This window comes from Centropristis striata, chromosome 18 (assembly GCF_030273125.1).
Source record: "Centropristis striata isolate RG_2023a ecotype Rhode Island chromosome 18, C.striata_1.0, whole genome shotgun sequence".
Taxonomy (NCBI): Eukaryota; Metazoa; Chordata; class Actinopteri; order Perciformes; family Serranidae; genus Centropristis; species Centropristis striata.
In genome coordinates this window covers 31,936,669-31,961,075 of record NC_081534.1, presented here as the reverse complement: position 1 = coordinate 31,961,075, position 24,407 = coordinate 31,936,669, and the positions used below count along the sequence as shown (strand labels likewise).

General features: G+C 35.6%; 1 protein-coding gene across 2 annotated transcripts in view; it reads left to right on the top strand.

Annotated features, from left to right (window-relative positions):
• Positions 1-24,407, top strand: part of xrn2 (5'-3' exoribonuclease 2) — a 74,445-nt gene that overhangs the window by 11,322 nt on the left and 38,716 nt on the right. The window contains exons 11-23 of one of the 2 annotated variants that reach the window (XM_059355934.1): positions 264-397; positions 2,086-2,143; positions 2,918-3,025; positions 3,243-3,287; positions 4,323-4,454; positions 5,162-5,206; positions 8,438-8,532; positions 11,075-11,210; positions 19,441-19,548; positions 21,429-21,518; positions 22,201-22,273; positions 22,685-22,768; positions 23,425-23,522. In XM_059355934.1, coding sequence (XP_059211917.1) covers positions 264-397; positions 2,086-2,143; positions 2,918-3,025; positions 3,243-3,287; positions 4,323-4,454; positions 5,162-5,206; positions 8,438-8,532; positions 11,075-11,210; positions 19,441-19,548; positions 21,429-21,518; positions 22,201-22,273; positions 22,685-22,768; positions 23,425-23,522 — 1,206 coding nt within the window. The remainder of the gene's footprint in view (positions 1-263; positions 398-2,085; positions 2,144-2,917; positions 3,026-3,242; positions 3,288-4,322; positions 4,455-5,161; positions 5,207-8,437; positions 8,533-11,074; positions 11,211-19,440; positions 19,549-21,428; positions 21,519-22,200; positions 22,274-22,684; positions 22,769-23,424; positions 23,523-24,407) is intronic. The other variant, XM_059355935.1, reaches the window with a different exon arrangement.

Here is a 24,407-nt window from a genome sequence, read left to right as displayed (position 1 = left end):
TAGAAAAGTTTATTTCTGTCAGTAGTTCAATTCAGCACATTATATATAGATCCATTACACACAGAATGAAACATTTCACGTCTTAATTTCTTCAAATTATAATGATTATGGCTTACATTTAATGAAGACTTAAAATCTAGTGCCTCAAATAAATGTGAATATTACAAAAGACCAGTTTTAAAAAGTATGTTTAATATGTAAATGTTGCCTCTGAAAAGTATGTCCATCTATATGACTCAATACTTGTCCCTCCGTGTGTCCAGTACCTGGCCAGAGAGCTGACCATGGCCAGCCTGCCGTTCCCCTTCGACTTTGAGAGGAGCGTGGACGACTGGGTCTTCATGTGCTTCTTTGTTGGAAACGACTTCCTGCCGCACCTGCCGTCCTTAGAGATCAGGTGAGCCTCACGACTCCTGGTTTTTTTATGTGCTCAGATCATAGACTGGATATAAATAATGGACGTAGTCATGGTAACGTCACCTGTTTGTTTGTGGCCCGTTGGAAGCCTTGAGGGGAGCAGACCATATCTGGACTGTGAGCAACACCTCCACCTGACTGACTCGTGTTAGCATTAACTGGGATGTTAGTTTTGGCAAAAAACAAAAACTAAATGTTTGTTACTGACCTCAGAAAAATGAGCAGCGACTCCTTGGAGTGTCTGTTAGTCCAACCAAACTCTGAACAAGACATTTAATGAACAAAACATTCAAATAAACTGTCATTAAGTGAAAATACAGTGAAAGGGTCAAAGTTATGAGACCAAACCGCTAAACGTCCTTTTTTATATCTATATAACGTTATATATAACTTTATTGACATGTTGCCGTGGATACGCATTGTTCTGCTTCTCTCCTGATGACGGCTCGCCTTGGTAGTGACCTGTCAATCAAAGGTAGCCCCGCCCCAAATCATACGATTCTTTATCTTCTATTTTCTTCTAAATGGGGCCATTATTTACACTATTAACATCAAATTGTCTTGAAGAAGATTTTTTTACCAGTGATTGAGACCATAGTGTTGTCCTGAAAAACATTTCTGAGGTAATAAATCAAGTGAGAAGTTTTCTAATTTTGTATTGAAATTAATGGACCCAAATGCTTTTGCAGCCACCATCAGCGCCCCCTGCTGGAATTTTTGGTATAATGCAACTTAAGGCACTTCCTGGTTTGCCTCGGAGGTTGCCGCCTAGCTCAGATTTGCAAAATCTAATTTGAAAAAATGTGTAAATGTAGAAATACTAAAAACAAAAAGGCATTTGATGTTTTTTAAAATGAAATAATTATGTTTAAGTCCACTTAAATACAATGTAGGTGGAATAAGTATTTCATATTTATCATTTTTTATGGTTACACCATTTTACATACATCTTGCCAACCCTTTTTTGTCACTGACCCATAAATAAACTTTTCTATGATATTCTAACTGATTGTGATACTTATTTTAACACAATATTTTCCATTTGAATCGACTCGAAATTTCATATAATGTGTCCTTGAAAAGTTTTTAAATCATGAAAATATGTGGGAAGCCTTTAGCTGAAAGCTGGTTTCAATTTCCAAAAAAAAGTGTTAGCAGTTGCATCTGTGTGTCTATTAAAAGCTCTTTAAAACGGCTTTCCTTTAACTAAATTCCAGACCTTGAGGTACTCAGGTGTCATAAATATTCTTGTGCAGTTGCAGGATCTTTTCAGTGCTGCCTGCAGACTCAATTATTCCCCAGTTTCTTGAGACTTGTGCTTTCTTGGAGCTTCACAAAACCCGGGTTAATTGCAGGACGGTTGCATTGTGCTGCTGTAGATGCTGCAGGTGTTTCCTTTCTTACTCACTTTCACAGTGATGGTAATCCTGCCGTCACTTCACTTTGACCTCTACAACAAGTTCACACATCTATTATTCTGTTTCACTATGTTTCTGTGGTCTTTTATTATTTGTACAAGGATAAAATAGAGCTGTGGATGTTTGTTGGTTACCTGCCAGAGAGGCTGAGAGGGAAGCCAAACGTCCTGCAGCTGATCCAGATAAATCATGTTTGGTGTCAGTTTATTGGCTTTAAATGTTCACCGGTGTTTGTTTTCATGTCTTCCAGAGAGGGAGCCATAGATCGTCTGGTCGGCATCTACAAAGACGTCGTGCACAAAACTGGAGTAAGTATCTGCAACAGTTTTTATTCTTTTAAAACAGGGGTCTCAAACTCAGATTACCTGGGGGCCGCTGGAGGCAGTATCAAGATGACCAAAAAAAGACACAAAATTACTAAAAATAGACACAAAATTACAAAAAAGACTGAAAAACACTAAATTACTTAAAAAAAGACACAAAATGACAAAAAAGGGACAAAATGACAAAAAAGACACAAAATGACAAAAAAGACACAAAATGACTGAACAAACACTAAATTACTTAATAAAGACACAATGACAAAAAAGACACATAATGACCAAAAAAAATCACAGAATTACCAAAAAAGACACAATTATTAAAAAGACACAAAATGACCCAAACGATGCAGAATTGCCAAAAGACACCAAATTATTTTAAAAAGACACCAAATTATTTAAAAAAGACACCAAATTATTAAAAATACACACACAGAATTACCAAAAAAGACACAATTATTTTAAAAAAAGACACAAAATGACTAAAAAAAGACACAAAATTATTTTAAAATGACACAGAATTACCAAAAAAAACACAAAATGACCCAAAAGACGCAGAATTACCAAAAAAAAGACACAAAATTATTTTTTTTAAAGACACACAAAATTACCAAAAACACACACAAAATGACAAAAAAAAGACACAATTATTTAAAAATAGACACAAAATTACTAAAACAAGATTGGGCCGTGAGTTTTTGACCCGTGTGTTAAAGTCCCCTGTAGTTCTGTGGTGTAACCGTCCCCCGTGTCTCTCTGCAGGGTTACCTGACCCAGAACGGATACGTGAACCTGGAGCGGGTGGAGCTGATCATGCAGGCGGTGGGCGTCGCCGAGGACAACATCTTCAAGAAACGCAAAGAGGACGACGTAAGATCTCTGCAACCTCACACAGCAATTCAACAGCATTCAACTTTTGGCTCTAAGAAAAAAAACCCAACAGTATTTATAAGGTTTTATAGTTGCATCAGTTCTTTTAAATTATGGGCTGAGATGTGTTCACTGCAAAAAAGGTGTTTAGTCTAAAAACAAGATGAAAACAGTAAATCTGAGGGAAATGATCTTGCTTGTGCTTTGTTTGTTTCAGGAGGGCTTCAAGAGAAGAATGAAAGAGAAAAAAAAGCGGATGAAGGTGAGTAGAGCAGCTGGAGGATGCTGGAGCTGTTTTCTTTTCATAGTAGTGACAAAATCTTACCTGATGAAACTGTATGAACAAGACTTCACACGGTCATGGAAAACCAATTGTGGCCCTCATGATGATATTTTGTGGCCCCCACCTTGATATGAAAGTTTAATGTGAGTTTATATGAATGGCACTTTACCGTGTTGTGTGTGGAAGGTCCCTTTAATGACTTTTTGGGGGAATTTTGTGTCTTTTTTTTTGTTGTTATTTTGTCTTTTTTTTTTTAAAATAATTTAACATCGTTTTTAAAATAATTTTGTCTTTTTTAATACATTTCTGTCTTTTTAAAATAATTTTGTGTCTTTTTTGGTAATATGTCTTTTTTTTAGTAATTTAGTCTTTTTGGTAATTTTGTGTCTTTTTTTGGTAATTAGTGGGTTTTTTTGGTCATTTTGTCTTTTTTTAATTAATTTAGTTTTTTTCTGTCGTTTTGTGTCTTTTTTTAGTAATTTGTCTTTTTTGGTAATTTTGTGTCTTTTTTTGGTAATTTTGTGTTTTTTTTTCCATAATTTTGTGTCTTTTTTGGTAACTTTGTGTCTTTTTTTTTTAATAATTTGTGTCTTTTTTGGTAATTTTGTCTTTTTTTGGTAATTTTGTGTGTTTTTTTTCGTAATTTGTGTCTTTATGGGTCATTTTGTGTCTTTTTTTTTAAATAATTTTGTGTCTTTTTTGGTAATTCTGTGTATTTTTTGGTCATTTTCTTTTCTTTTTTTTTTGTGTAATTTTGTGTCTTTTTTTTATCATTTTGATACTACCTCCAGCAGCCCCCAGGTAATTTGAGTTTGAGACCCCTGTATTAACCTTTTCTTGGGAATGATACTTTGGTTCATGAGAATCACCCAGCTAAAGGTAATAAAGATCCAGGTGCTGATGGTTCTTCTTTATTCCCAAGCCTCTCGTGTCCTTCTCTTGGAGCATTGGACCGGCTTGTCTCGGTGTCGAGGCTGACGTTCCTCTTCCTAACTCCTCTCTCCGTTATTACAGGCGGAGCAGCGAGGTCCCGCCTACATGACCACGGGCCAGTTCGCCCCTCAGGCCCTGGGGAGAAGAGACCGGCCCGAGGCCGTCCAGAACGCCCGGCACCAGGCCTACGACATGAGGATGCAGCACAACAAGGTACGGCAGGGAAATTAAACAGTTTCTGGTGGTTTTTGCTCAAAAAATCCAAAAGGGAAGAAGAGTTTTTATTCTGTTGTCATTCTTACAGGTCTATAAAAGCTTCATTTTAATTATGTGACGTAGAGTTTAACCTTTTATCGGGCGAAGAACTTTATTTGGTAACTTCAGTGGATATCAAAATGGGGCCCCCATGTCTCTCTGTGAGGTCGTAGAACTACATGGATTTGTAATATTTAGAGTTGCAAATTTATTAGATTAAAGTGGCAAATCTGCGCGAAAAAAAGTAGCAGATTTACGAGAAGAAAGTGGGGAAAAAAAGCAACTTTTTTCTCGCAGATTCACCACTTTAAATCTCATAAATCTGCACATTTTTTTCTCGATTTGCCACTTTAATTTTGTAAACATTACTCCTCCCTGGGTCCGTATGTTTTTTTTTTTTTTTTACACATTCTGGCTGTATGTAATATCCTCCAATATTCTCTAGGGTTGAAATTTGGAATTTGCAAGTATTTCAATGAGTGCCCTATTAAGGGTTAAAGTCATTTATTCACCATTGATCGCTCATATCTTGATAAATGTCCCTGAAAATGATCTCTTGTATAGCCTGAATATTCTTAGCGAGCTGAGCAAGTTACTGATCTCCTTTTTAAACCCTAAAACATAATGTTTAAATGAAGACTAGAATTATTTCCTTTCTTCTCCAGGATGCAGCTCAGTCTCTGAAGGCTTCGATTAGGAACGGTGGCAATGTAAGTTACAATCACCCTGCAGTTCCACTTTCAGCCTGAATGGTTACTGGTGCAGTGGTGGGGGCGCTGTTTCTCCCCTAGTGTCATCAGGTTGAGAAAATAGAGTTAACAAGCAAATAAATCACAAAAACTTAACAGGGAACATCAGTGTATTGCACACATGTACAGTTTTAATAAATACATCGCCATGTATTTTTAAATACTAAAAAAACATTATTTTTTATGTACTGTCATCTATTTATACTTGCTTTTCCAAGTGTTCCAGGTGTTTGTGGTGTCGTTTCAGTGTCCGTATAGAGCAGGAGTCTCAATCTCAAATTACCTGGGGGCCGCTGGAGGCAGTATCAAAATGACCAAAAAAAGACACAACATGACAAAAAAAACCTAAATTACTTTAAAAAGACACAAAATGACCAAAAAGACACAAAATGACCTAAAAGAGACAAAAAAACAGAAAAAACTATATTGCTTAAATAAGATATAAAATGACCAAAAAAAGACACAGAATTACAAAAAAAAGACACAAAATTAAAAAAAAAAGACACAAAATTACTAAAAAAAGACACACAATTATTTTAAAAAGGCGCAAAATTACAGATAAAAGACACAGAAATACAAAAAAAGACACAAAATAATTTTAAAAAGCCCAAAAAATATTAAAGACTCAATATTTTTTTTTAAAAGAAACAATATTACCAAAAATAGACACGGGCCACGGGTTTGAGACCCCTGGTATAGAGGTATTTAGGCAGGATAACATATAAAAATAATAATTGTGTTATTGTGACAACCCTGCAAACAGAATCTAAACTCTTCTTAAGCGAACTATGTAAATGTAGTCCTTGGAAAGTGGTTAACGTCAGTCATTTTCAAAAGCTGTCACTTTTCATGTATATTTGAAGTTGGATTGTGGTCGACGTCTCGCGCTTCAATTCACGGTCATGTTTCCATTTAACGCTTCTCTTAAGCTGTAAAAAATTCTCTGCCCGTGTTCCGCTTTTAATATATCGACCAACAATAGCTGAACATACATTAGCACATGAATGAGACGAGCACAAAGGCTTCAGGAAAAAAGGAAGGCTAAGTAGATGCGGTAGTGATTTATACATTTCTTTCTCTCCGTCCTCTTCCTTCAAACATAAAACACACACACACACACAGATATATATAAACAGCCTGACAGCAGGGCAGGGTTCATCTGATTTTATAATCCTCTCGTTGTCTTTATTATGTACATCGCTGTCAAAAACAGAGGTAGCATAGTGTAAAATTGTCCCTTTGATCTTGAATCTGTGGCAGTTTAATGTTTCTTTACAGCATGTTGTAATGCATTCTCTATTATGTGTTTAACTTCTTCAACTCCTTGAAGATCCCCCGTGTCCTTGGCCAACTTTCTCCCTTTCAGAGGCTGTAAAAGGCTCGGTGTTAACACTGCAGCGAAGATACTGAGAGATATTAAACTAAAAAGACCTCACATATCTGTTGATGCCAAACAGAAAGTTACATTTCTGTGAGGGTGAAACTGGCATGCCCGTTTTCAAAGCAAGTCCCCTTGACCTCTGACCTCGAGATATCTGAATGAAAATTGGTTCTATGGATACCCAAGAGTCTCCTCTTTACATTTCATGCTGATTCCATGCATATAAATGTGCTAAAAATGGTGGATTTGAATATTTGTACTCACTCCCCAAACAGTCTGTGAGCTGCATAAATCGGGTCTGACTGGAAAGCTGAGACTCTTGTGGATTCAATGAGGCCAAATGGTCATTTTTTTAAGCCGTCCCTTGACCTTAAACATCAAGACATGTGAATGAAAATGGGTTCTATGGGTACCCACGAGTCTCCTCTTTACAGACATGCCCACTTTATGCTGATTCCATGCATATAAATATTTGTACACACTCCCTAAACAGTCTGTGAGCTGCAAAAATCGGGTCTGACTGGAAATCTGAGACTCTTGTGGATGCAATGAGCCCAATGTTCTTCATGTGAGATATTAGTCCCCAAAGGGGTCCCTTGACTTCTGACTTCCAAATATCTGAAATAAAACGAGTTCTACGAGTCTCCTCTTTACAGACATGCCCACTTTATGCTGATAACATGCAGTTTGGGACAGAAACCATCCCTTAAAATGTGTTATTGTGTCCTCTTGTATGTGAATCTTTGTGCATCCTGGGGTCCCTAAACAGTCTGTGAGCTGCATAAATGGGGTCTGAGTGTAAAGCTGAGACTCTTGTGGATTCAATGAGCCCAATGTTCTTCATGTGTGATGATGTTAGTGAGTGAAACTTGAGCTCAGTGTATAAAATGAGCTGCTGTGACCTCTAGGATAATCACAGCCTCATGAAACTTTACAACCACAAACTAGAGACCTGGAGCATTCAGACTAGAGACCTGGAGCATCCAGACTAGAGACCTGGAGCATTCAGACTAGAGACCTGGAGCATTCAGACTAGAGAGCTGGAGCATCCAGACTAGAGACCTGGAGCATTCAGACTAGAGACCTGGAGCATCCAGACTAGAGACCTGGAGCATCCAGACTAGAGACCTGGAGCATTCAGAGGATGGATGGCTGACACACTATAGTGACAATATAGTGACAATAAGGGGCTTTATCAGCAGGCAACACAACATACAATCGCACAAAATACACAAATCTACTAAATGATGACAAACTGTTTTTTAAACTAAATCACAGCATGGATTTTTCTCTGCTGTTCCCTCAAGATCTTGGGGTCTGAATGCAATATTTTGAAGGGATTTTTGACTATTTTTTTTTATCAATTATCAAGTGGTAAAAATGATTTCTCAGCAGTTTACACACCACAAGTGCTCGCCATACAATTGCTGAAAATGAAATTCTGCATAAATCTCAAACATCAAAAGTTCTTGAAACCAAATCGCAGCATGGATTTTCTGATGCTGTTCCTCTAGATGTTGGTGTCTTAAAGTGGTATTTTGGAGTTTTTTAAAATTTATTTTACTTTTTTAACCATTTTAATGAATTCTTGAGTGGTTAAAAAATAGTCAAATTTGAGTCAGTTTTGCCCTCGCTAAAATTTTACCAATTTTTTGTAGGTCTTCTAGTTTCATATGATACCTGTATCTACACTAGTGTTTAAACTGAGCCCACTACAGCCTCTGAAAGGGCAAAAAAGCAACAGAAAGCTGTGTGAAAGATTCATTTGGTTTCTGATGTGTATATTTACTGTTTTGTTGATTGTGTCTCAGCCGTCTGCAGGGCCCAGCGGCAGCGCAGACAACAGGGGGGTGAAGAGGAAAGCTGAAGACAGCGACAGCGAGCCGGAGCCTGAAGACAACGTCAGGTAAACCATGTGACACATCTGGTGTTTAGATTTATACACTGCAGCCTGTGGAAGTTACATTTAAGCCTGCTTCTTGGTGATGAATCAGGTAGAAGTGTATTCACACACAAAGGCCTGAATTACTCTCAGCACTTTTAAAAGAGTACTCTTTTTGGGGCGTCCCGGTGGCTCACACCGGTAGAGCGCTAACCATGTATGCCGTGTGCTGCGGCGGAGCCGGGTTCGAATCCGGCCTGAGCTCCCTTTGCCGCATGTCTTCCCCTCTATCACCCCCTTTCTATCTCTCACTATCAATAAAGCAACAAAATGCCAAAAAAATAATCTAAAAAAAAAAAAAAAAGAGTACTCTTTTATTGATTTAGCAGAACGGAATATATCATTCTTATTCCACACCTTCATCTTTTTTGGAAAAAAAATTACCCACAAAGCACCTCAAACACTGACAGTTCAGTCTGCGAGTTCAGGTTTGTTGTACCAGCAGCTGTTAAAATTATGAATTAAGTTGAAATTAAAAACTGATGTGCCTCATTTTGGCTATATTGTCCATTCATATAAAAGTGAAATATATTCAGTTTAATAAAGTATGTCCTTATAATCTTCACAGACAGAACTTAGACTGGCTTCATGACAATCACCCACATACAATTATCACACACACACACACACACACACACACACACACACACACACACACACACACACCCTCTCACCTCTCTGCTGAGCAGCTCCCACGTCCCTCTGCACGTGATTAATATGGAAAGCAGGAATATTGGAGTAAATTCCTCTGTGACGCACTCGTTCAAAGCTGCTAAATCCATCGGGCTAAATTGGTATTCATGGAGGCTTTCCTCTCAGGAGCCGGCGCTCCCCGCGGGCCGTTCCGAGGATCCAACACACAGATGCTCGCGCGGCCTTGATTATGTGTGCAGAACGGCTTTGCCGGCCCAAATCTACCAAGAAGTCAAAGCCATTAAACTGTTCCAGCAGCGGGAGGAAGTTAATGCAGGTTTCTCCTGCAGCCTATAGATGTACAGGGCAGCATTTTAACAAGCAAATGTATCATTTAGGTACATTTGCACAATAAACATGCGATTGTCTCCTCCAGTTGTCACTTATACTCGTGTTTAATGGTGCAATACATTTTACATTTCAAGGGCACAAATAATAGAAGTGATGGGGAACAAAAAGACACAGAAAATCGACAGTTTATGGGTGATTCTCATGAAGCCTGTCTGTGAAGATTATAAGGACATACTTTATTAAACTAAATATATTTCACTTTTATATGAATGAACAATATAGCCATAATGAGGCACAATTCATTGTTTTGTGTTAAAATAATATTTTTAAACATATTTCTTGTGTATCGGTGTATTAATTTGCGTTTCGATAGGTCATATAGTTTTTTATCAATCCCTGTTCAATGACCATGATCATTTTTGGAGAAATTCTGAGATTATAATGGGTGTGTATTGCACGGAATGTTCGTGTCACAGTGTGTGACATCATCGCCAGAGTGTAGAGGGAGAGAAAAAACTGTCAAAAACTAAATTTGAAAACTGCGCTCCAGGCCACAAATTCAACTCTACAGAAATAATTTATACATAGAAACGTAGGAAAATTAGTCTTCTCCCTCACAATCCTCTGGTAAAGCTGTCAGAGTTATAGTTTGGGCGTAGGACGCACAGATGATCCACCAACACCACCAACAGCCTCATTGGCTCCCATATTAAAAACAGGTCGATTTCTGAAAAAAGGGAGATGGAACAGTTTTTTTTAGATCGCTCTAACAAAGCTATTTTTCTTAAAAAGAAACATATGTAGACGTTCAGGAAGAACTCAGGACGCTCAAAGTGAAGTCGGATCAATGATAGGTATTATGGTTTTGCCAAAAATGCTTTCTGTTCGAGGCCAGAAATTCCAGTCTGTCCACCTCTGGCTGCTGTCAGTGTTCCGGGACATTCGACATTTGGCAGTTAATTCTGTTGATTGCTTTGCTGTGATTGCCTTTGATCTTTGCTCTGATTACAGTTAGAAGCACACACACATGCGCGTAAGCACGCACACTCCTCACACATGCATACACATGCTTCAAACACACACACGCACTCACACACACACACGCACGCGCGTAACTTTATGCGATTTTCGCTACACACACACACACAAATGTGCGCGTAAGTGCGCACACTCCTCCAGATACACGTTTCACACACACACACACACACACACACACACACACACACACACACACACACACACACACACACACACACACACACACACACACACACACACACACATTTTGAGGTTAAAGAGCATAGTTTGAAATCTCTGAAGAATCTCATCATAGTGTACACACACCGGCAGTAGCCCCCGTGGCCCTTTCAAAATTTCCCCAGAGGAAATTTTCTAGTTTAGTTTAATAGTGTAAACATTAGTTAATGTTGTATATGGGATTAATAAACTAGTGCAGGATGCATCTTTTCACCAGTTTGTATCTGTAAGTGTAACATCTTTCTACATGTACTGTGTGCTGCAGGCTGTGGGAGGAGGGCTGGAAGCAGAGATACTACAAGACCAAGTTTGATGTGGACGTGATGGATGAGGAGTTCAGGAAGAAGGTGGTGCGGTCGTACGTGGAGGGTCTCTGCTGGGTGCTGCGCTACTATTACCAGGTAACACTCGCATCACTCTGCTGCTTCACTCACGTCAACTCAGACACTGAAACTCTGTCACATACTACACCTGTAATGTGTCTCTCCTGCAGAGAAACGGCCTGTTTTCTCTCCAAACGTGACCTGAAAGTCCTGTTGGAGTGTTTAAATGTTGACTCTGGTGTTCAGCAGAGCTTTTGGAGGATTTACAGCCGTGTTAGAGAACAAAAATCCAGGTCTAATAAGCCTCATTATACAACCAAACACTGCATGTTTGAACCGTTTCAACTCTTATTCTGAATATCTGGTTCAAACTGTTATGTTCCAAATACAGTCATGGAAAAAAATATTAGACCACCTTGTTTTCTTTAATTTCTTGTTCATTTTAATGCCTGATACAACTAAAGGTACATTTGTTTGGACAAATATAATAATAACAACAAAAATAGCTGATAAGAGTTTAATTTAAGAGCTGATATCTAGACAATTTTCATGGTTTTGTTGATTTGTTGATTGATTTTGGTTATTATCAAGAATGTTTCTATGACTGTAGATGTCAAAATGACCTTGCTAGCATGAATTACTGAGTTTAATTTTATCCAAAATTTATTTAAACACAAAACACATTTGAACATGGAGATTATTGTGAAAACTCATGCTTCTCCGGGGCTAAAACATAAAACATCTTTACAGAATAATCTCACTTAAACGATTGCCAGGAAGTCTCTTTTCGTCCTTTCAAAATAAAAGCGTCCATTGTCAAAACAGGCTCTTGCGCTGTCCTGTGTGTGTGTGTGTGTATATGTATGTAAATGTGGATATATATGTATATGTGTATATATATGTGTGTGTGTGTGTGTATATATATATATATATATATATATATATATATATATATATCACAACATTTATATTTTAATTAATATTTGATTAGGAACACTCTCATAAGATAAACCAGTTTTCACAGATCCAAAAGAATGCTGCAAAGGTTTTAATCAGGTTTTTTTTTTTTTTAAACTAAAAGTTCTTTATATTTGATGATATCAGCTGGAGCTCGTTCATTCTATCCAAAGAGAAGAGAAGCGAACGTTTCCCTGCATTTCCAACACAGCGACAGGTTTTTTTTCTTCTTTTAGTTAAAAGTCAAGAAGTGCTTACCGTCGAGTGTTTCAACAAATAAACCTCCACACAGCGGAGACGCCAGCGGCTCCACTTTATTGTTTGCAGTGTGATTATACACTAAATAATTTTATTGTTGTAAAATATTGATCTTTATCTCGAAATGAAATTATCACCGGCGGGCCCTCTTGAGCAGAGCTGGGGCGCCTCGGGCCGGGCCGCGGGGATTTGTGCCGGCTGATTGTGAGCTGTCTATATGCACGCTCTGTGTTGACTCCACATGTTCTCCAATCCCCGGCCCCTCTCAGGGGGACGCGCCGCATGAATTCATTACGGGGCCCTCGGCGGACGGGGACGTGTCTGCTCTCTGCCGCCGCACATTCACGCTTCTGTCTGTCCGCCACCGCCACCAACACCCAGAGTTATGGTCACGCACACCTCAGAGCCCCGTGATCACATCCAAAACACAAAAGACTCACTCTGTTCTGAAGGAGAGTTTTTTATGATGTGAGTCTATATAGCTGTTTTTTTTTTTTTCAAACCGACAAAGTGGGAAGACAAGACCGTCTTATTTAATGTATCCAACTCTTTTATTAATAGGAAAAGAAAAAAATTCCAATTTTATGGACTGAGAAAAATATTTTTTTTCCTTTTTTAAGGTTATTCCAGATTTTTTAAAATTATTTTTCAAACACTATTTTGTTGAAGTGTGATCCCAACGAAAAAAAGTATTTATTTATTTATTTATTATAGCTACTGTATATACTCCACCTTAGCCAATCCCAACATCTAAAAATAATAAATACATTTAAAGTATAGAGGTAAAAAAGAGATTAAAATAATGATTAAAGAATGATGTGAGTCTATAAATCAGTTTTTTCTTCCAAACCGACAAAGTGGGAAGACAAGACTGTAATATTTAATGTATCCAACTCTTTTATTAATAGGAAAAGAAAAGTTTTATTCCTTTTTTAGGTTATTCCAGATTTTTTAAGTTCAGTTCTGTCTGTGAAGATTATAAGGACGTACTTTATCAAACTAAATATATTTCACTTTTATATGAATTAACAAAATAGCCAAAATGAGGCACAATTCATTGTTTTGTGTTAAAATAATATTTTCTATATTTTTAAACATATTTTTGATTCACAAATTCATTACTGTAATGTGTCCAGATAAAAATGTCATGGTTTCCCCACACTTATATACAATACATATTTAATAAATAAAATAAAGAATAATAAAGAACAAAATCTAAACTAAAATTGATGAGAAAAAATGGTTAAATGTTACGGTAATGATATAATCGTTTGCATTAAAATATGTGTATATATATTTAAGTGCTTGGCAAAGAAAAGAAAAAAACGTTGTTTTTTTTTATTTAAAAATGTGTTACAGTAATGAATTTTGCTCACAGTGTCTCTAAAACTATCAGAAAATACCTTAAAAGTGTTTAAATAGATTCTAAATTCATATTAAACAGTGACTTTAGATTGTATATGTTATAAAGGGTCAAAGAAAATATGTATTCAATGCTCTTGGATTATTGCTATGAGCTGTACATGTTCATGAGAATCACCCAACTGCTGAAACGAAGAAATGCAGTAAACTTTATTTTGGCAGTTGCTTTTATTGTAGCAGTTTAGATGTGATGATAAAAGCTTTGGATCATTGCTTTAGGTGCCTTTAAAGTGCTTGAACTTTCTATTAAAAATCTGCACAAACTGGATGTTATTTAACACTATTTTTAATGTGTTACAGTATATTTTCGTACAATGTAACTCATCTTTTTAGGTTGGTTTGGATTAGAACTACTTGAGACATTCAATTCATTTTAGTTTTCACTACATATTCATTACTTCTAGTTATTTATTTCAGCCTTTTATCCATTACTATTACTTAGCTAACCATTTGAGCTTAACATTTTAAGCTTCTTTTCAAGCATTTACACTATTTTTTACCAACTCTTGAGACTTCTCTGCTCACTTGGTCGCTCCGTTTTAAAAGCACTCATCTGCAGCACATTGTGTTCAAGTTACGATCTAATTTCCCCAAAAGTTGGGACGCTGTTTAAAACGTGAATAAAACGGATTATTTGCTAATTCTTTATGACATATATTCAGTCGGAAAAGGAACAAAGACACTTTATTTTGTCTTCAAACTGATAATCTTTATGGTTTTTTATCAATATACTCTCTGAAGCGCATTTTTTTTAATGTTATTTTTTTATTTAAGTCATTAATAGTTTTATGACTTAAAACGATGGTTAATTAGTTAATGGCTTGTGAATTATTTACCAACCTTTTCTTCTTTTTTCTTGAAAAGTGTCACAGTTACTGTTTAGAGTTTCTCACATGATGAGTTGCTCTTTAATTTGTGTTCAAACTGATAATATTTATTGTTTTAATCAATATATACTCTGAATTCTGAATTTGCTGCATTCTGGTTTTATTTTTGTAGTCTGGGTTGGACAATTGACTCAATATATAGATATATATTTCAAAATATGTGTTTTTGCGGAATTATTTGGGATTTAAAATGTTTTTTTGTTGTTTAATGAGTTGAGATACACTTAAAAAAAAAATCCATGCATTCCGTGGTAACTGCAGAAGAACCCTTAAACCATAAATGATCAAAATAATTAACAGATTAATTGTTAATAAAAGTATTAGTTAGTTTGTGCGGCAACAAGTGTTTAAAAACATCCATCCATCGATTTTCCTCCGTTTATCCGGGGCCGGGTCGCGGGGGCAGCAGGCTAAGCATGGCCTTCCATCCAGAACCGTCCAGATAGTATTAAATACATATTTAATAAACTTTATAAAAATAAATACACATTTGTTTAAAAATGTATAATTTAACAGAATATAATCAAACATAACGGTTTTTACCTTGGTATAAAGAACAAAATCTGAATGTAAATTGATGAGAAAAAAATTGTTAAATGTTACGGTAATGATAGAATCGTTTGCATTGAAATATGTGTATATTTTAATAAAATACATTTTGGTGCTACCTGCTACCTTTGACCATATTTAAGTGCTTGCCGTGCTTGTTTTTTTTAATAAAAAATGTGTTACGGTAATTAATTTAGCTCACAGTGTCTCTAAAAATGTCAGAAAATACCTTAAAATGATTTAAATAGATTATAAATTCATATTAAACAGTGACTTTAGATTGTATATGTTATAAAGGGTCAAAGAAAATATGTATTCAATGCTCTTGGATTATTGCTATGACTTGCTGCAACAAGTGTTTAAAAACATCCATCCATTTTCCTCCGCTTATCCAGGGCCGGGTCGCGGGGGCAGCAGGTTAAGAACCATGGAACCATAAGAACCATCTAGATTAAACGAGCCGTAGAAGTGAATTATTGTCCATCTTTTCCTGTTTAATTTGTGTTCAAACTGATAATCTTTATTGTTTTTTTTATCAATATACTGTCTGAATTTGCTGCATTCTGGTTTTATTTACGTGCTACAGGTTCCCATTTTTATTGGAATCTGGGTTGTACAATTGTCTCAATATATAGATGTGTGGTTCAATTACAGTTAAATTTGTTTGGACAAATATAATGATAACAACAAAAATAGCTGATAAGAGTTTAATTTAACATTTTCAATAGTTTTCTTGTTAATACTTTTGGTTATTATCAATAAAACCATGGAAAATGTCTAGATATCAGCTCTTAAATTAAACTCTTATTACCTATTTTTCTTATTCAATGCTCTTGGATTATTGCTATGAGTTGTGGCAACAAGTGTTTAAAAACATCCATCCATATTCCTCTGTTTATCCGGGGCCGGGTCGCGGGGGCAGCAGGTTAAGAACCATAAGAACCATCTAGATTAAACGAGCAGTAGAAGTGAATTACTGTCCATCTTTTCCTGTTTATTAACTGCGTTTTCTACAGTTTTCCTCCTCGTGTCGACTGTTATGAGTCGTAACCGTAAATGTTTGTTTTTATTGTCGCAGTTTGTGGTCTTTGACCCGGCGGGCCGAGGTCGCCGATGAATTTTCTCCTCCAGACAAAACATTTCGTCACATTATCATAAACGATCCGTGCGATTATTTAGAGTGCGGAGATTGGAGCCTCCTCCGGCTTTTATCATGGTAAAGTCCCGTATTATCATCTGAATGAGCACCTTTAATAATGGAGCAAAACCCTCCGATCCTCACATCTCTCAGCCGAGAGGATCTCCTCCTCCTCCTCCTCCTCCTCCTCCTCCTCCTCCTCTCAGAGCTGTTGTTGGACGTGAAGGTCGTTCTTTGGTGTGAGGAAGAATAAGAGGTCCAAACACTGGATCTGCAGGGTTAGCTTTCTATCCTTCCTCCTCCTCCTCCTCCTCCTCCTCCTCCTCCTCCTCCTCCTCCTCCTCCTCCTCGTCTTCTTCTCTGCTCCCGCGTAAACATTTTAGAAACCCCGAGCTGAGGAGGGGAATTATTTTTGAGATGCCTCTCAGCAGGTGTTGGGGAACATTTTCTCGCCTCGGTTTTATATTTCTCGTTCCCTTTTTTTTGCCACTGTAGGGCTGGCCGATATGACCAAAAGTCATACCCCGATATATTTAGGCTGGAAATCAACTCAACTTTATTTGTAAAGGACTTTAAAACAACCACAGACATTACAACAAAGTGCTGTACACTGTAATTTCCCAGCTTGGGAGAAATAAATAAATAAATAAAAATCTATCTATCTAAAGAGACGCTACAATAAATAAACCGGGAACAGACACTACAATAAATAGTTTCATTGCTTTTTAAAAACAATAAATAAAAGCAAACCACGAAACACTGAAAACAAGAGCAGAGTCTCATGCGCGGTTAAAAGGAATAAAAATAGGTTTTAAGATGAGTTTTAAAAATGGACGATATATATCCTGATATTTTTATCACAAAGTGAGAGCAAATGTTCAGTCAAAGTCGAAGCTAAATATGACATGTCACAAGTTGTTTTATGGAAACCGTTTGGACAAATATAATGATTACAACAAGAATAAGTCATAAGAGTTTAATTTAAGAGCTGATATCTGGACATTTAACATGGGTTTATTGAAAATTGTTTTGGTTATTATCAAGTAAACCATGTTAAATGTCTAGATATCAGCTCTTAAATTAAACTCTTATCAGCTATTATTGTTGTTATCATTATACTTGTCCAAACAAATGTACCTTTAGTTGTACCAGACATTAAAACGCACAAGAAACTTGTAAACTCATTTTTACATCTATTTTTTTGTAATTTTGCATCTTTTTTTAGTCTTTTTTTCATCTATATTTGGTAATTTTGCGTCTTTTGGTCATTTTGTGTATTTTTTATGGTTATTTTTACATCTATTTTTGGGTCATTTTGTGTCTTTTTTTAGTCAATTTACATCTATTTTTTGGTCATTTTATGTCTTTTTTTTGTCATTTTTACATTTATTTTTTGGTCATTTTGTGTCTTTTTTTTAGTCTTTTTTACATCTACAGTCATGGAAACATTCTTGATAATAACCAAACCGATTATTAAGAAAACCATGTTAAATGTCTAGATATCAGATCTTAAATTAAACTCTTATCAGCTAGTTTTGTTCTTATCATTATATTTGTCCAAACAAATGTACCTTTAGTTGTACCAGACATTAAAATGAACAAGAAATTGAAGAAAACAATATGGATATATCTCCCAGCCCTACCCCACTGTAGCTAAAGCAACAATGAATGAGCCCTGACTCTCCGTCCACAGTGAAGTTTCACATGTAGAGTTTAAACCCCACTGTGTGTGTGTGTGTGTGTGTGTGTGTGTGTGTGTGTGTGATCAGGATTCGGGCTGGTGAAGGTTTTTAAATGTCAGTGATCCTCGTTGGTCTGATCAGATTGGATTTTAAGCTTTGTGCTGCAGGAGAACTTCTGTAGGAAAAAGGGCAAAGAAAAGCTTTTTTATTTCCATTTCCTCGTCGTCTTTAAGTTTCTCATTCTGTCAGTCAGGAAATCAGCACTTACACATGTTAGATCTCACATTTCTGCATTAATGTCACTTAATCCTGTGTGTGTATGTATACAGTACTGTGCAAAAGTCTGAGGCAGGTGTGAAGAAATCAAAAGAATTGATGCTTTCACACCAAATAATGATTAGATTTTTCTTCTGTTCACTCCCTTTGCATTTTTTTTATTAATTGATAAAAATAAACTTAACATTTCTATTTTTGAAAGCTTTCTTATTTTTACAGCATTTTTCCTTGACGTTTTCTTTAGACTTTAATCTCAGTTAAGTTAGTTTTTACGATTGACAGGATCAAGTCTGTTTTCGTCCTTTCAAAATAAAAGCGTCCGTTATGAAAACAGGCTTTTGCATGGGACTGTATATATATCTTTTGTTTTGTTTTTATACACACTGGAGTACGTAGAAAAACATAGTGATTAATCCATTCAATAAACTGTTAATGGTAAAATGGTTTTCAATAAACCATGAGACACATTGGGCCTTCTCTTTAGGAGTAGACACATTTTTATAGATGTTCGTTAACGACTGACTACATACAACAAATCTGATTAAGATATCTCATCAGCTTCCTTTGTAATAGTTGTAATAGAGTCTTTATGGACACCCTATACTAATATAATTAGTTATTCGCAGCCTTACAATTAATCCACAGATCATTTATGAAGATAAGTGTTAGTTGTCAGTTGGTGTAACCAGTATTTTTTTTATCATAAATATCTGATTATATACAGGAAAATAAATGTGAACTAAAATGAGAAAAAATACAATCCGCGTTTACATTGCAACACTATGGTATATACCAAATTTTTACATAATTTGTCATAACTTTAGAAAAAAAAGGTTGTGTTTAGAATATGTTCTGTTCAATATTGACGAAATGTGTAAATGTTGAAATAATAAAAAAAATTTTTTTTTTTTTTTTTTTTTTAAATGAAGTGATTATATGTATAAGTCCACTGAAATACACTGTAGGTGGATGAAGTATTTAATATTTATAATTTTTTTGTGCTTACACCATTTGACATCTTGCCAACCCTTATTTGTCACTGACCCAAATACTAAATGCCCAGCTGATGTGGTGTTTGGTTGATTTCTTCCTGACTCATAGTAAGGTGATATAATTATTGTGTGTGTGTGTGTGTGCAGGGCTGCGCCTCCTGGAAGTGGTACTTCCCGTTCCACTACGCTCCGTTCGCCTCCGACTTCAAAGACATCAAAGAGATGTTCAGCGAGTTCGAGAAGGACACCAAACCGGTGAGAAACCGTCTCCTCTTCTCTGTCTTTTGTTTCCTCTCCTCTTTTGTCTCCAGGAGGGAAAGTGTTTCTGTTCCACATGTTGCTCCAATCAAACGTCTGATAACTCACTGAGACTCAGGGTCACTTTGTTATGTTGTCATTGAGTTATTATTACAGACAATCATCTACTCACCACAGCAGCTCGAGTGTTTACAGTCACAGAGACCAACAGATGATGTCACAGAGCGTTTTCAAACCGTTCTGAACACCAATGAGGAACATGCAGCGTTTCACACAGGATTTATAGACACACAATTAATTAAAAAGACACAAAATGACCAAAAAAAGAAACAAAATGACCCAAAAAAGACAAAAAATTATTAGAAATAGACACAAAATTACCAAAAAAAGATACAAAATTACTAAAAGACAAAAAATTATTAGAAAAAGACACAAAATTACCAAAAAAAGACACAAAATTACTAAAAAAAGACAAAAAAAATATTAGAAAATTACCAAAAAAAGACACAAAATTACTAAAAAGACACAAAATTACTAAAAAAAGACACAAAATTACTAAAAAGACACAAAATTACAAAAAAAAGACACAAATACAAAAAAAAGACACAAAAGTACTTAAAAAACTTTAAAGACACAAAATGACCCAAAAAAGACACAAAATTACCAAAAAAAAGACACAAAAGTACAAAAAACAAGACACAAAATGACCCCAAAAAGACAAAATTACTTAAAAAGGTTAAAATGGTTATTTTTATTATTTGCTAATACTTAAGAGTCGAGAGTCATTTTTTTGTATTTGGCTACTGTTGAGATTTGCAATTTACACTACATTTAGATTTATGATTGATTTTTATTTTGTTATACGATTTTTATTTATTTATACAGACTAAAAAAATAATTTTCTATATATTTTTCAGTATTTTTTAATATCGTCAAGAATGTCGTTATCGCAAAAATACTCTGAAATATCGTGATAATCTTTTAGAGCCATTTTGCCCACCCCTCGTCGACACTGTCCTCTTATTTTGAAAGCTTCATGCATTTAGTGACAGGAAGTAATTCAAAACAGTTAGTCACAGTTTAGTGTGATTAAAAAACAAATTTGATGCCTCTCACACATTCTAATGCCACTATTCCATCATATATCTTCATGATTGCATATTTTAAGAATTATTTTGAAGGAGAATAAGGGTTCTTTTATGTTTTATTCAAGGCATCTTATTTTGACAGTCTTCTTGTAAATTATGTGGTTGACACTGTGCTCTTATTTTGAAAGCTTCATGAAAAACACACACAAAATGACCCAAAAAATACACAAAATTACTAAAAAAGACACAATTATTAGGAAAGGACACAAAAAGACCAAAAAATACACAATTACCCAAAAATTAAAAAAAGTACATACAAAATTACCAAAAAAGACACACAATTAGAAAAAGACACAAAATGACCAAAAAAGATACAAAATTACCAAAAAAGACACAAAATTACCAAAAAATGCATTTAGCGACAGGAAGTAATTTGAAATAGTTAGTCACAGTTTAGTGTGATTAAAACAACTTTAAAAGCTAATGTTAGCTTGTTGCTAGCAAACGGCGTAATGCAGCAGAGTGTTTGGATCTGACGGCCCGGACAGGTTATATTTAATGACAAATAATGACAATTTGAATAAAGGGTAGAATGTATAGTACTGGAAAAGGACAGGAAATAGGAAGTCCCCCTTCCTTCTCTGGACATGAATAATAACCCTGTTGAAGTGTGTGAATAATTTCCTGTGTACTTGTTGTAACTTCCTGTGTACTTGTTGTAACTTCCTGTGTACTTGTTGTAACTTCCTGTCTACTTGTTGTAACTTCCTGTGTACTTGCTGTGTGCAGTTCAAGCCCCTGGAGCAGCTGATGGGAGTTTTTCCTGCCGCCAGTGGAAACTTCCTGCCGCCGACGTGGAGGAACCTGATGAGCAGTCCGGTGAGAAACAGAGTCAGAACCAGGAGAACCGAGTCCTGAAGGCTGTTAGAACATCCAGAGGCCTTTAAAGTGTTACACGTTAAGAGATGTTCAATGAGTTAAAACATCTGCTGCAGTTATTAACCCAGAGTGGAACAGCTGCCTTATTATTACAAGTTCTATTTTTTTAAAAGTCTCTTATCATTTTGTGTCTTTTTTTTTTTAATTACAGTTTTGTCTTTTTCGGTAATTGTTTCTTTTTTAAGTAATTTAGGTTTTTTTTTTGTCATTTTGTGTCTTTTTTAAATAATTTTTTCTATTTTGGTGATTTTTTTGTGTCTTTTTTTGGTTATTTTGTGTTTTTTTTCAGTAATTTAGTTTTTTTTTCAGTCATTTTGTGTCTTTTTTTTTTGTAATTTGTCTTTTTTGGTGATTTTTTTGTGTCTTTTTTTGGTAATTCTGTCTTTTTTTGTGGTCATTTAAAAAAAAGTAATTTAGTTTTTTTCTGTTTTGTGTCTTTTTTTTGTCATTTTGTCTTTTTTTAAATAATTTTGTGTCTATTTTGGTAATTCTGTCTTTTTTTTGGTCATTTTGTGTCTTTTTTTCATGATTTTGTGTCTTTTTTTGGTCATGTTGATACTGCCTCAGTGGCCCCCTGGTAATTAGAGTAATTTTAAAGTCTCTTCACCTTTATTTCAAACAGGATTCTTCCATCATCGACTTCTACCCCGACGACTTTGCCATCGATCTCAACGGCAAAAAATACGCCTGGCAGGGTGAGTGTCTCAGTTCTAAAGGGGTGGTGGAGATATTTCTAACAGTGTCGGTCCACCAGTTTCATATAATCATTGTGACATATTCACATAATTAATTTTCCCCTATGTTTTGGTTTTCTACCCACTATTCTCGACTCTAACGTAACAGAAATTTGCACACCTGTATGTATGGATACAAACATAAAGGATACATAAAGAGAATAAAGGGCAGTCCGTGGTTTGAATCCCAGGACTGACAGGTCAAAGACTGAAGTGCCCTTGAGCAAAGCCCCCCCCCCATAATGCAGAGTTTACATTTCCCTGATTTGAGATTTATAAGGGAATCTTAAAGTAACTAGCACATAGTTTTGTAATTTGTTTATTTGCTTTTTGCTTTGTTTTTTAATTTGTATATGTGGTTTTATTTTGAAGGAGTGGCCTTGTTACCGTTTGTGGATGAGCGTCGTCTGAGAGCAGCTCTGGCTGACGTCTACCCCGACCTCACACCTGAGGAGGGTCAGTCACTTTACCTTTACTTTTCTCTTTCATTTCTCATTTTAATCTTCATCCTGGTGTCTGTCATCTTTCTTCTTCCTCTCCTCTGTCTGACTTCACCGGTCTGTTGTTTATATTTATTTATTCATCTGCCCTCTGCATTAAGGCTGGGTGATATATTGATATTAATAAATATAGGGATATGTGGAAAGTCCCTTTTGATTACTTTTGAAATAATTTTGTCTTTTTTTGTCATTTTGTGTCTTTTTTTAAATAATTTTGTGACTTTTTGGTCATTTTCTGTCTTTTTTTAAGTAATTTAGTGTTTTTTCAGTCATTTTGTCTTTTTTATCATTTTGTGTCTTTTTTAAGTAATTAAGTGTTTTTTCAGTCATTTTGTCTTTTTTTCCTCATTCTGTCTTTTTTTCTCATTCTGTCTTTTTTTTGTCATTTTGTGTCTTTTTTTGTCATTTCGTGTCTTTTTTTGGTCATTTTGTGTCTTTTTTCAATAATTGTGTCTTTTTTTCAATAATTTTTTGTCTTTTTTCAATAATTTTGTGTCTTTTTTTGGTCATGTTGATACTGCCTCCAGCGGCCCCGGTCCAGGTAATTAGAGTTTGAGACTCCTGTTGTAGCGTCCCAGTCCTCCCAGTAACCACTGGTGTGTTCTGTTGCAGTGAGGAGAAACAGTCTGGGCAGCGACGTGATGTTCCTCAAGAAGTCTCACCCGCTCTTCGACTTCATCCACGAACTTTACCGCACAGAAGTTCAGGAGGTAACAAACACAAACCAACACATAAACCTCTAATAATAAATCAGCCAGTTGTTTCATCACTATTGATTATTGTCTCTGTGGTTTCTGCTTCGTGCAGCTGACAGTCAGCTGCTCCGTCATCCCGACGTGTCTGTAATAATAACAATGATAATAATAACAGTCTTCTTCTTCTGTGGTTTCTGTGGATCAAACATGCAGTAAAAGCTGCGTCACTCTGCTGCAGATGTGTCCGTGTGCCTCTGCAGGTGTCCTCTGCTCGCCTTGATTATGCATTATTTCTAAACCAAAATTGTTGTTCAGACTCATATTTTACTTCTTAATGAGCACGTCTGAACGGAGGAGCAAAACAATTCAGCAGCTCCAAAAACTGCAAACGTTAACGAGGACGAACAGATTTGGATCAAACTAGATGAGACAGAAAGATTACAGCGCTCATTTAAAGACTCAGATTAATGTAAAAGTTTTGATTTAAAGCCATTTAGAGTGTTTTCTTACATTAAAAAGTCACAAATTCTAAGTGAACCTCTGGAGAATATCATGTGGTTATTAGAATTTTAAAAAAAAAGGTTTACCCTCTGAGGAGCAAGAATGTGTTAAAAAGGAAATTTGCCTCTTACAATAATGAATATTAATAAACAAAATAACTTGATAAAAGAATATTTAACAGTCTTATACACACAATGTATCGGGTAACAAAATTTTTTTACTGAGAAAATAAAGAATAAATGAAACGTTAGTGCAGTTTATTCAGTGACAATTAATCAATTTTTAAATATATTAAATAAAAATGTAACATCAATACAGTATATTCAATGACAGCTAATTAATTTTGAATAAATAATACATATAAATAAACATTAGTACAGTACGTTCAATCACAGTTAA